The sequence below is a fragment of the Hakea prostrata genome, chromosome 5 (genome assembly GCF_041222555.1).
Source record: "Hakea prostrata isolate BN-2017 chromosome 5, UWA_Hpros_2, whole genome shotgun sequence".
NCBI classification, from domain to species: Eukaryota; Viridiplantae; Streptophyta; class Magnoliopsida; order Proteales; family Proteaceae; genus Hakea; species Hakea prostrata.
The window spans coordinates 993,692-1,007,305 of NC_142604.1; the positions used below are offsets into that span (position 1 = coordinate 993,692).

Consider the following 13,614-nt stretch of genomic DNA (forward strand, 5'->3'; position numbering starts at 1 on the left):
TATTTAATGTTCATTCTTTTGAAAAAAAACCCAAAGCGGAATTGGATTTTCAAATTAGAGAGATTCAGGATTCTTATTAGTTCCTTTGTTAAATACAAATGAGAAAATAATGAGGGAATGGTATCTGCATACATTACAAAAGAACACGTTTTCGATTAATTGTAGATTTATTATCGTAAATAAAAATACATAAATCATTGCCAAATAAAAGGCTACGCTTGCCTTCAGTCGCCACATCTGTCGTCTATACTAGCGTCACAAAAAATAGGCGACAGTTTTTTACTTTTTGGGCACCAATTGGAAAATCTTTTTGGTGACCGTCATAATTCATTGCAGATAATGGGATTTTTTGCGACATTCCTCACTGATTATGGGTTTTTGGGCAACAATGTCCTATGCGTGGGTAGTTTTACATTTATGTCTTAGGAAATTTTCAGCACCATCCCCTAAGTTATCTCCTTAAATTATTGTCATCTCCTAAGTTACCCAATACACCAGTCAAACCTAGGCCTGTAAATGGACCGGATTCGGCTCGGATACACCAGTATCCGAATCCGAATCCGAATCCGAATCCGATTAGCAAATCTCTATCCGAATCCGAATACGGCAAAAATTTAGAGAAGGCATCCGAATCCGAATCCAAAACTTTATCGGATATCCGATAATAATCCGATCCGATAAAATATCCGATTATTGATTGATAATTGTCACTTTTTAACATTTTTTATTATAAATTTCTAATTTCTTATTACCTAATACAGCTATCCGAATCCGATTACCGCTATCATATATTTTTAAACAAAAAGTGTTAAATACTTTACTCTATCCGGATAAAAATTTATCCGGATATTATCCGATCTGATAAGCAATTATCCGAATCCGGTTGCTTAGCGGACGGATACGGATATTTTCCGGTAAGAAAATTTTCGGATGCGGATACCCTTAAATGAATACGAATACGAATTCGGATGCAGATTTCAGCTATCCATTTACAGGTCTAGTTAAACCCCTATTACTAATATTACTAGTCTCAATTAGATTTTAGGTAGCCATTTTCAATATTAACTCCACGTCTTAAGGGAAGGAGATTGAAAATGAGAAGAAAACAAAACTTATTTGGGGGAGAATAGAAATCATGTACAAGATACAAGAATTGAAGAAAAGTAATGATTGCAAACGACAGAGGAAACAAAAATGGGTAGAGGGTAAGATTTTTCATTCAAGAATATTCTTGTGTTTTTCAAAAGCTTAACTTGTTCGCATTAACATTTAATTATAATTTTTTTAATGACAAAGGGTGTGATTGATATATTTTCTCTTATTAAGGGTCTGACTGACAAATTAAGTAAATCAGAGAGTGACATTAATTGTAGGCGTAACCCAAGGGACCGCGTTGAAATTTCCCTTAGTATCTTTATGGAAAAGAAATTAAATGGCGTATATGTGGGACCCGTGAATCTATTCCCCTCACATGCTTCACATCCATTCATTTGTCATTAAACAAAACAACATGAACATGAACCTCTCCCTCTTTCTCTCTCGTTTTTGCTAACTTAAAAGAAAAAACAGAAGAATATTCTCCATCTTCTCTGTGTAATTCTATTTTCAATTGACATTCTTTGATCCGTTGTGGACCCCTTTGACAATAATTGATTAATACCTTGACATATATGTACATTTTATTAGAGTTAATTATTTATTTACTCTTTTTTTTTTTTTCTTTTTTACTGGCAATTTATTTATTTACTTTTTGCTAATCTACAAATCTAGGAAGACAAGTGAGACCCAAAAGGCTTCTTGATGGATGTGCCATCGGAATTAAACTCCGATGCATACTTGCCAAGTGTCCTTACCTTCTTCAATTTTTGTGATTCGATTCCATATCTTTGGTCTTTTGGCACAAATTGGTTCGCCATGCGCCCAAGTGACTAAAAAAGGGACTTCAATGTTGGTCGAAACCTCCATGTCTACTATGTACTCATCTGCAATCAACACGTTACACTGTACATAGTGTTTGCAAGTCTTCCACTAGTGAGGAGTCAATAATTTCAAAGAATTGTGTTAGTTGGCCATGATCGACACCACTTAGTGAAGAGGTTAGGGTGTTGTAATAGTCCTCACCGTCAATATATACTTAATCACTAGTTCCTAAAAAGAAAAGAAAAGAAAAAAAAAAAAAAAAAAAAAAAAAAGAGTTCTTGCTTAATGTAATCTCTTGTCAAGGGATTATCTTTTCATGTTTGGAAAAAGAACTCTAGATGGGAGTAACACGCCCAGACACGGAGGGGCAGGAAATGATACTGCTTCACATGAAAGAAAATAAAAATCTCGTTTTTATTGATGTTTCTTTTACTTGTTTTGACTGCACTTGTTGGCAGCAGCCATCTTGTTTTTTTAGAAATCCTCTAGAAATTGCTTTTTGTGTCCACTAAAAATACAAAATTTAAAAATTTAATACTCAAAATGCAATTTTCATGACTATGTTATGTAAAATAACCTTCTTCTTTTTTTTACGACCAAGGAGAGAATTTTAAAAATGAAAATTCCAATAATTACATGCTGAAAAATCGCCTACCTGACATTCTTCATAGAAGAATTTATGAAGTCTATCAGGGGCCACCAATATTTAGACACAACTCTTGAAGCATTGAAACCAAACTTACTAAGAAGTCCGCACATTGATTTGTTTCACAGACACAATGTAGCAATTTACCATTTTCAAAATCTTAAACACAACATAAATCATGCCATTGGAATCTATTAGAAATTTGGAATATTATTTTCCTAACATAAAAAATAATCATATTCAAGTCTAACAACTTTTGGTGGTGAGCTTATCCAAATTGGTCTTAACTTCCATCATCTACAAATGATTATTGATGACAATGGGAGAAATTTTATTCTATATTGTTAAATAGAGTATTTTATAGGTGGCCCACTTAAGTGGGAGTGGAACTCTAGGCAATCAACTCCCTTAAGTGAAAAAATTTATTGGTGACAAAAATTATTCATTTTCCATTGTTTGAGAATAGTCTTCATTTTGTTAACTAAATCAAAATTTGAAATTGAAATGACTATTTTGCGCTTACATGTTGTGTTATGACCATAATGCCCCCATCATTGTTTCATTCCATGCCCAAACCTTAGTTGGGGGAGGAGACTCCCCAATTTAACCATCTTCTTTGTAGACCTCACCGAAAAAAGCCGACCACCTGCGGAAACCACTTGCCCCCACCAGAAATCACTCACCACCGCCCACTTGTCTACCATTGTCAAGCTTGTTGGTTCCTACCAAAACTAATATAGGATTACAAGTCAAAGCAAAGTTGCTTTAGTGGTAAGACGCACGTCTCTTAGTGAAGAGGTTGTGGGTTCAACTCTCGTTGTGGTGTCTCCCTAAGGATGTAGTCCAGGTGCACACAAGTTGGCCCGAATGAACCTCAGCTCAAAAAAAAATAATACAAGATTAGAAATACTAGAAATATTAGGTTGTCCTGAAATCTCGATGGCAAAGTCTTCCTTGCCAGGAAATTTATGGATATCTAGAATGACCTAAGTTTTAAAATCTTATGATGGAGTGTTGGGATTGTTTGTTTGTTTGTTCTCTTTTTCAATATGCTACATAAACTAATTATTTTCCAAATTAAGGATATTACCTAACAAATTAAAAGAAAATAAAAAATTTTGTCCCAATCCCTAAATCCTTGAAACGGTGGATCACATGATTTGACTCTTGTTGTCTGTCTGTCTTGTGTGCAACCCACCCTCCCGTGACATCCATCTTGGATATGTGGGATAGTGCGTGAAGAAGTCCACAACACTGACTTCCACTTCCCATAATATAAGAAACAGTGAGTGAATATATATGATGAGTCCCCACAAACCACCGTGTTCAAGCTTGATTCCCACCTAATAAGAATCTATAGAAAAGCCTATATGTTTTAACACCCAATTATGGTTAAGAGTTCATAAATATTCCTGTGAGCACAAATTAAGCTTCCTTGCTTCTCCATAAGGGTCTATTAATTAATTGTTTCATTTTATCATACATTATTCTACGAGTTGGGACGCCTATAAATGTTAGGTAATCCCACTTCCCACTTCGCAAGGGCTTCCAATTTTTGAATAGTTCCTATGAAACTAGTGATCATCTATTGATATGGATAATTACAAGTTACTTGCAGTTACATTTTGTTGTTAAATGGAGGGTAAAATTACGTAAATTCTCTTACCCCAATTTAACTCATTTAAAATGATCATAGTCAACCCTTAGATCACTCATCTTCTACCTATTTCTCTCTCTAATAGAAACCATAGCACATCAACATTCTCTCTCTAACCTACTATCACCACAGAGTCAATCTCTATTGCAATATTCTTCGGTGGGCGCCATTGCTCAAATACGACAAAGAAATCCGAACATTTATTAGCCATAATAGGACCGTTGGAGATCTTTGGAGAATATGACCGTTGGAGATCTTTGGAGAATATGACCGTTGGAAATCTTGGATAATATGTCCGGCGCAAATAATTTATTTCCTTATGTATAATATGCCATATGTATTTTATTCTTTGCTTGATTGTATTATATATACACATGAAGAGGTATAGAAAATCACTTCTACACAAAATATTCTTAACATGGTATCAGCTTAGGACGATCCATACCTCTTCAAGTGAAGCGAATTTTTTTTTCAAGAGCAGTAAACGATCCCTATGTTGTTGTTTTCTTTCCGTTGCTTTTACAATGACGGATCCGTCTCTTAATGCTCTTACTACAGCTGTTGTTGCTTCCAATAATGTTGTTTCCATCCACTTTGATTGTTCTTCTCCATATTTTCTAAATCATTCGGATAATCCTGGTGTTATACTCGTCACACAATTTTTACGTGGCCACAATTATCCCATTTGGGATCATGCGATGTGGATGGCTCTTGAGGCCAAACATAAACTTGCCTTTATCGATGGCTCCTTGCCTAAACCCGCCGATGTTCTTTAGAGTTTCAAACATAGACACGATGCAACAACATGGTCCTTTCTTGGTTGTTAAATGCTCTCTCACCTGATATTGCTAATAGCATTCGCTATATCTCTACTGCCCACGAGGTTTGGAATGATCTTCGTGATTGTTTTTCTCAAAAAAAATGCCCCTCGAATTTTTGAGATCCGGCGTAACATTTCTAATCATCGTCAAGGAACCTCTTCTTTGGCATCTTATTATACTATTCTCAAGGGTTTTTGGGACAAAGTCGACTCATACAACTCATTCCCACCCTGCACTTGTGGTCTCTTGTCAAAACACGCTGATCTTCAACAACAAGATCGCTTATTTGAATTTTTAATGGGCCTCAATGATTCTTATTCTTCTGTTCAGAGTCAACTCTTTTTGATGGAATCCTTGACTAACATCAATCGTGCTTATTCTCTTCTATTGCAAGAGGAGAGTCATCGCTCCCTCCATGAGTTACTGAATCCATCATTGCATCAATCTGCCCTTGCAGCCACTGCTCCTCATATACATTCTAAAAATGGTAAGAAGCCTATGTATCACTTTGATTTTTGTGGCATGGACGGTCATTCAGATTCCCGTTGTTTTAAGAAACATGGTTTTCCTCCCTAGAGCAACAATACACACATTAAATCAACATCACCTGGACTCTCTGCTCGATCCTTTGCAGCCATCAACCCAGGAACAAATTATGCCCCCTCCTTTACTTCAGCGCAATATTATCAATTATTGGCATTGATTGAATCGGTTAATCCCATTCCTTTAGCAAATGCTGCAGGTAATTCCCCTTCCCCATGGGTTATTGATTATGGGGCAAATTTTCATATGGCTTCTAAGTTACATTTGTTTAACATCGATACGGTGGTTCCTTATACATCTCCGATTACATTACCCAATGGTGAAACAACCCCTGTGTCCCATTTAAGGACTTGCACCCCCTCCCCTTCCATCTCTCTTAATAATGTCTTATATGTTCCTTCATTCCATTTTAATTTATTATCCGTTAGTCAAATCACTAAAGCTCTCAAATTGTTCATTAACATTTTTTCCACATCATTGTGTCTTTCAGGACTTACCAACGAAGAAGATGATTGGATTGGGTAAAGAGCATAATGGCTTATATTATTTGGAGTTGCTTCCCTCCACTATTGCAGCCTCATCCACTCATTCCCACTCCTTTGATGTGTGGCATTGGCGCTTAGGCCACCCATCTCGCAACATTACTAATTCTTTATCACGTTTTAATTCTTGCATTTCAGTTTCTAATAAATGTGTTTGCACTATTTGCCCTTTGGCAAAACAAACCCGGCTACCTTTCCCATCTAGCTCCATATCCACTTCATCTTCTTTTTATTTAATACATTACGATGTTTGGGGTCCTTATTATATTCCTTCTATATGTGGTGCTAAATATATATATATATTTTTTTTTTACTATTGTGGATGACTACTCTCGTTATACTTGGGTTTTTCTAATGAACTTCAAATCTGACGTTTGGTCTTATTTGCATGATTTTTTTGCAATGGTCAAAACTCAATTCAATTTTCAAATATAAAAAATTTGCATTGATAATACTCGTGAATTTTTTAATCACTCCACCACCTCATTTTTTTCCAATCATGGAGTTATCCATGAACCTAGTTGTGTTGACACCCTACAACAAAATGGTGTTGTTGAACACAAACACCGGCACATACTCAATGTTGGTTGGGCCCTTTTATTTCAGGCAAAAAAAAAAAAAACTTCCCCTTCATCTATTAACCCTACCCTCCTTGTTCCAGTTCCGGATTTTGAATCCTCCTCCATCCCAACCAATTCCCAGTTTTCCCATCTCCACCACTAGACTCTCCAACCCCACCACACAACCCTTCCCCACCTCCAGTTGTGTCGTTGCCACGTCACTCCACCCGGTCCCATCATCCCCCCTCCCATTTGAATGACTACATATGCTCGGTTACTCATGCCATATCATCTTCTTCGGATGTCGATAAACTTCTTCCTCTTGATTCTTCTATATATCTTATAAAAATGTCTCACCTTCTCATCTTAAATTTATCAGGTCTCTTTCCTCTTCTGAAGAGCCCACTAGCTTTGCCAAAGCAATGTTGTCACATGAGTGGAAAGATCCCATGCAGTCAGAGATTGAGGCTCTTGAAACCAATAACACTTGGTCATTTGTTCCTTTGCCGCCTCAAAAGAAAGCCATTGGTTGTAAGTGGGTCTACAAAATTAAATGACATTCTAATGGTTCTATTGAACGGTACAAAGCACGTTTGGTGGCCAAGGGGTACACCCAAACTGAAGGTGTTGATTTTCATGAGACTTTTGCTCCTGTGGCCAAACTAGTTATTGTACGAGTCTTGCTTGCTCTTGCCTCAATTAAAAATTGGTCACTTCACCAACTTGATGTTAATAACGCCTTCTTACATGGCGATCTTGACGAAGAAGTATATATGACTCTACCTCCTAGTTATCATCATAAGGGGGAGAATGTTGTTTGTCGCCTCCACAAATCTCTATATGGTTTAAAGCAGGCTTCTCGTAATTGGTTTGCCAAATTTTCTACTACCTTAATGAGTGTGGGCTTCATTCAATCGATTGCAGATTATTCCTTTTTTTATAAGGGCCACGAGAATTCAACCATCTTTGTATTAGTATATGTGGATGACATCCTTATTGTTGGTTTTGACGCTTTGGCGATTTCCACCTTAAAGGGTTTCCTTCACCAACAATTTCGTATCAAAGATCTTGGGCCCATGAAATATTTTCTTGGTTTTGAATTGGCTTGCTCACAAAAAGGTATTTTCCTCAATCAACGAAAATACACTTTGGATATATTATCGGATGTTGGCCTTATAGGTGCTCACCCAACTTCATTTCCAATGGAACAAAATCTCAAGCTTACGGACTCCGATGGTGATATCCTTCCTGATCTTGCATCTTATCGTCGTTTGATTGGACGATTAATTTATCTCACCATCACTCATCCCGAACTCCCGATATTGTGCACACTGTCAACATTCTTAATCAGTTTATGCACCAACCTCGCAAACCACATATGGACGTAGCAACTCGCCTTCTCCAACTACCTTCACAGCTCACTTGGCCAGGGTATTTTACTTCCAGCTAATAGCATCTTATCACTTCGTGCTTTTTGCGACTTTGATTGGGCCAGTTGTCCCATGACTCGCCGCTCTACCACTGGTTACTATGTTTTTCTTGATTCTAGCCCCATCTCTTGGAAGACCAAGAAACAACATATAGTTTCTCAATCCTTTGCCGAGACAAAATATCGAGCCATGGCAATGGCCACTTGCGAGCTAATTTGGTTAACTTCGCTCCTTCAAGATTTTGGTGTTCATTTGAAGCAATCAATCCCTCTTTTCTATGACAAATCAAGCGGCCATCCACATTGCCGCCAATCGTGTGTTTCACGAGCGCACAAAACATATTGAAATTGATTGTCATGTCATCCAAGATAAGATACGTTTTGGCCTCATCCTTTACCGTCCACACTTCTAGTTCTACCCAAATTGCTGATATTTCCACCAAATCCCTTGGCAAAGATTCTTTTCTATTCCTCAAGGACAAGTTGGGAGTTCTTGATATCTCTCCAACTTGAGGGGGAGTATTAGCCATAATATGACCGTTGGAGATCTTTGAAGAATATGACCGTTGGAGATCTTGGATAATATAATCGTTACAAATAATTTATTTCCTTAATGTACAGTATGCCACATTATTTTATTCTTTACTTGATTGTATTATATATACACATGAAGAGGTAATACAAAATCACTTCTACACAAAATCTTCTTAACAACACTTAAGTTTATTAAGTTCCGCGTTTCTTCTCCTAATTTGTAAATGGCAAAAAGTAGGGGTGGGGAAGAAACTTCAAGGTCTCCAACCAAGAATTGAATCTGTTATACATTTATTTTACTTGAGCTTTAGTTCTTAGAACATGGAAAGCGAAAATCAATTCGATTAGGTATTAACTCTGGTTTGGCTGCTCCCAGAAAAGCAAAGCACGGGTTCTCTTTGGAAGATCTGACATCTTTTTGGATTTTTCCTTCTTTAGAATTTGAAGAATTCATTTGAGAGCAATAAGAGTTTTGAGGTTTATAGGAGCAGATTGATTTGTATTACTATTAGTTTTTTATGCTAATGGAAACGGTTACTAAAGGTAGAATACTGGGTATGGCGCCATGAGGAAATAATGGATGGACTTCCCATCATCTACACAATTGGCAAGGAACTAGTGAGAATTTATGGACTCCGCTTGGACCTACTACATCTGAGACTGCCTTTTTACCATTTTTGCCGAATTTCCGGTGGGTGAAGGTGGTCTCGGGCCGGGGAATATGGGGGAAGTTGGTCGCTGGCAGGGAAAAGATTGGGTATGGGAGGGTCTAAATTGGGGGCATTACTATCATTTCCCTGCATAGAGAGTATTTGAATAATTTAAAATTCAAATTTTAAATGATTTAAACAAAGATAAAGGCATTTAAGTAATTAATCCTTATTAAATAACAAAACTTAACCATGGATAATTTGTAACTATTCATAAAGGAGTCATGTAATTTTGGAGAAATAGTAGATGATTACTAGTTTCACCTCAAAAATAGTGGATGCCATGTAAAAATCTCTAAATTTTATATACAAGTAGCCAAGTAGGTGGTTATGATGAAGATCTAAATTGGTTCATTTTTTGCCCCAAAGGCAAGAAGAGTCAAAACTCAAGACATCAAGAGCTCGCAGCACTTCTTTTGATGATTGTAAACTCGATTTCCCCTATTAAAGGTATAGGGTATTCACTAAATACCATTCTCCACAAAAAGCAAAGGCTCACTCCTGTTTTCTACTGGAAAGCCAATTGGAAATCCAGCTTCCAAAATCGACCATTGGTTATATTTCAAACCCAAACTCAGGCTTGGGTATTCTCGCAGTTTAGCTCACAGTTTGAGCGGGTTCACAGCTGCCCAAATGGGTTTCTTGGGCTGACAATGCCTCTGAACAACCCAATAATATTGTCACATAGAAATATAAACCAGATAACACCAGAAATGATACCAATCCGAATTTCTATATGTAATAATATATGTTATAAGGTTTTTGTTGAAGCTCGTTTACAGGCTTTACCCAGAATCAACCTAGCACAGCTTCAAAGTTGCCCAAAGTATCCAAAGTATACTTTTCTTTCTGGTCATGGTTTTATTGTAACATCTCTACTACTCATTGCAGTGGGGAAGACTTCTATTGTGAGCGTGGGCCAATCATGGGGTCAACAAGGTTCGACACTCCAAAGGCAGGTGAGTCAAACCAGTAATTCAAAATAACGGTCGCAGGCATGCTACTGGGTCAGCTATCCATGTACAGGTGATCCTCATCTTGTCTAGAAAACATGAATGGCTTAGATCATAAAAAGAGTTCACCTATTGCCCAACTTTGAATTTCTTCTTTTTGTGATCTCAGCCGCCCATTTCTTTCCTACCTCTGTTTGGAACTTCCCTGCAAATCAACAGACAACAAAACTTGAGGTACCGCAAGCACACAGAAAAACATATTGAAGGGTTGGGTACAAAAGTAACGATAGCTGAAACAGTAATACCACCAAATGTACTTGATGAAAGTTCAGGTACCTGCTGTAGATAGAAAAAATTCATCAAGCACCTTTCCATGCTCTGCCATGCAGAAAATAAAAATACTCTTAGGGACAAAAATAGCAAATACTTAAAATTAAAAAAACAAAAATTCAGTGTGCAATTCACAAATAGTTCATACCAAAATATCCAAATGTATGACAAAAAAATCTATTTCTAGTACATATTTTTTGGACATCCATGGAATGGAGTGGGTAAAACTAACCACATACACTGAACAACAGCATCATACCACTGAAGCATATTAAGGCATAATTTTCACTAGGATAGTTAAATTTTATCATTGATTTACTCGCATCCTCCAATTCTAGTCTTGAAGCACAAGGGCATTAATTGTTTCATGGACAAGAAGCTTACCCATTTCATATTCCAACGCTTGCAGAATCATTTCAACCTGGCCAGAAATGAAAAAAAAATCGTTAGAAGGCTTCTATTGGATGGCGCCAAACAAAAGGAAAGGCTATAAAATAAAAATAAACTGCAAATGAAATCTATCTGTGGGTCAGTGGGTGTTGGTATGAAGAAATTTAAAAGAACCAAAAAAGAAGCATCAAATCATTTTCCAGCACTAAGAATGGATTAAATTAACTAATTAAGGAAATATTAAAAGACCATTAAAGGATCTATTGTAAGCTTACCCAAGCTGTAAGTGGCAGAAGCTAATCTGACACCCACCAATGATGTCTTATCATCCGGCAACATTACCATGAAAGCCACAGAAACCTCACTGAACTAGTGACAAACATAGGATCTAATAATATTCATCTGGCAGATTTACCATGTTGTTAGATCATTAAAACCATAATGTGTCGCAAATCACTTATTATGTCAGGGGGTTTGCCGGACAACACAGATTAAAAAAGAAAAGATGGGGTTGGTGTTTGAAATGAAAACTGAACTAATATTAAGCAACATTTTAACAGGATACACTTTCTGCCTCAATATGAAGGAGACTGCTAATGGGCACTCAGGTAGGTTTACCCACACTGCCTGAGTGTAACCTGAAAAATAACAAGGTAGGGCCTGTCTTTGGCCTAGGGTAGGGACAATTGGATGAAGTAATGGGTAAAGACATCGGCTGTTATAGGATTTTTGGTTGATCTTGATGGGGTTTTTGAACTTCTTGGATGGATCGTGGGCCATTTCTCTTCTTTCTTTTCTTTCCATCTTTCTTTCTTCTTTCTTTCTTCTTTCTTTGTTTTCTGAATGTTTTCCTTTCTTCTAAATCAGCCGCAAGATCAAGAAGAGGGAAAAGAAGGTGGAAGGGAGAGGAGGAGGCTGGGGAAGGGTAGCCGCAAGGGTTAGGAGGGGTTGGGGAGGGCTGCGAGAGGGAAAGAATGAGTGGTAGGGGTGGGGGCTTGCAACCTCAAGATTTAGGGGGGGAGGGGGGAGGGGTTTGCGATGGATAGGGAAGGGGATTGGGGTTGAAGAGGGGGCTGGGAGTGTACTTTCTGGTTTTAGGAAGGTCTGAATTCTGAATTGAGTTGAAGAGGGCTGCCACCGAGCTTGAAAAGAATGAAGAAAAAGCTGGACTTGCAGACACCGAAACACTCAACCCAGGCCGTGGGCTAAGCTTCCCACGACTCCCAAGTCTTCAATTTTATTATTTTTCAACTCATTTTTTTTAAAAAGGAGGGGACTTTAAATAGCTTAACAATTGGAGGGAAAAGACTTGGACTAAAACATGGAGACCAAATTGGGCTCAACTAGGGAATCCTTTATAGACTAGGATCCCCTTCACAATTCAATAAATAAAAAACCACTAGAAAGGAATCTTAAAAACACAACTTGCAGAATTATTAACTAATTATCTAAAAGGAATCTCACTTTAAAATTGATTCCAATTGGGACTACATCTCTGACTAGGACTCTCAATAATAAATTAAAAAAATAAAAAATAGAAGTATATATAGACCCACAAAAATATGAAGAAAATTACTAGACTATTTTACTGTCCACATGAAGTGGGAAAAAGACCAATTTACCCCATGTAGGGTTTGGCCTGCCTACTTGGTGCGCCAATGGGCTTGGTTCTTGGGCCCAACTTACTTATTCAGAAGGGGGGGGGGTAGGCTTGCTTACATCATGCGGTTTCCATTACGAGAACTTGTTCAAAAATAGAGGAGATGAAGGAAAGAGATCTCTTTCACGTTTTGCAAAAATACACATTTAACCTGTGATATTAGTAAGGGTGAATAACCAGATAAAAGATCAGATTCAAGTGCAACTCAAACTTGATGTTCCAATTCCAAGTCCCGTTCTAACTTTGATTTTGTCTTTCTATATGAAAATGGGAGTTCTTTTATGTGTCTATGTTCAAGCGAGATCGGCAACAAGAAGATACACAATGCCTATTGTTGAGAAACACGATATCGGTAGAATGGCTTATTGATCAACGATCTTAAGCCCTCTATTTATAATTAAGTGGAAAGTACACTATTACATAAATATCATTACTTGAGTAACAAGAAATAGAGTTTTACATAAATACAAACTCTAATTGAACTCCTAGTAGAATCCAACACTCCCCCTCAAGTTGAGGTATAGATATTAGTCATGCCCAACTTGCCTACAATAGGAAGAAAATCTCTTTTTTTCAAACCCTTAGTGAAAACATCTGCTACTTGGTCTCCAGATCTCACAAAAGGCATACAGATAAGCCCTTGTTCCAGTTTTTCTCTGACAAAAAACTTGTCAATTTCAATGTGCTTAGTTCGATCATGTTGCACCGGATTATTAGCAATACTAATAGCAGCCTTGTTGTCACAATATAACATCATAGGGTTTCGAACTTGGACTCCAATATCTTGCAGCAAGCCTTTCAACCATAGTAGCTCACAAACTCCACAAACCATAGCTCTATATTCAGCTTCGGTACTAGATAAAGCTACTCTATTTCTTACTTCTCCAAGTAACTAGATTACCTCCAAAAAAGGTACAGT

At 37.3% G+C, this 13,614-nt stretch overlaps 1 protein-coding gene across 1 annotated transcript in view; it reads right to left on the reverse strand.

Moving 5' to 3' along the window:
- Nucleotides 1-10,052: 10,052 nt before the first annotated feature.
- The window catches only part of LOC149014277 (uncharacterized), a 34,962-nt gene continuing 31,400 nt past the window's right edge, over nt 10,053-13,614 (reverse strand). The window contains exons 6-8 of the mRNA XM_089157022.1: nt 11,030-11,066; nt 10,652-10,693; nt 10,053-10,520 (exon numbers count right to left, since the gene is read on the reverse strand). Coding sequence (XP_089013148.1) covers nt 10,441-10,520; nt 10,652-10,693; nt 11,030-11,066 — 159 coding nt within the window. The 3' untranslated portion in view covers nt 10,053-10,440. The remainder of the gene's footprint in view (nt 10,521-10,651; nt 10,694-11,029; nt 11,067-13,614) is intronic.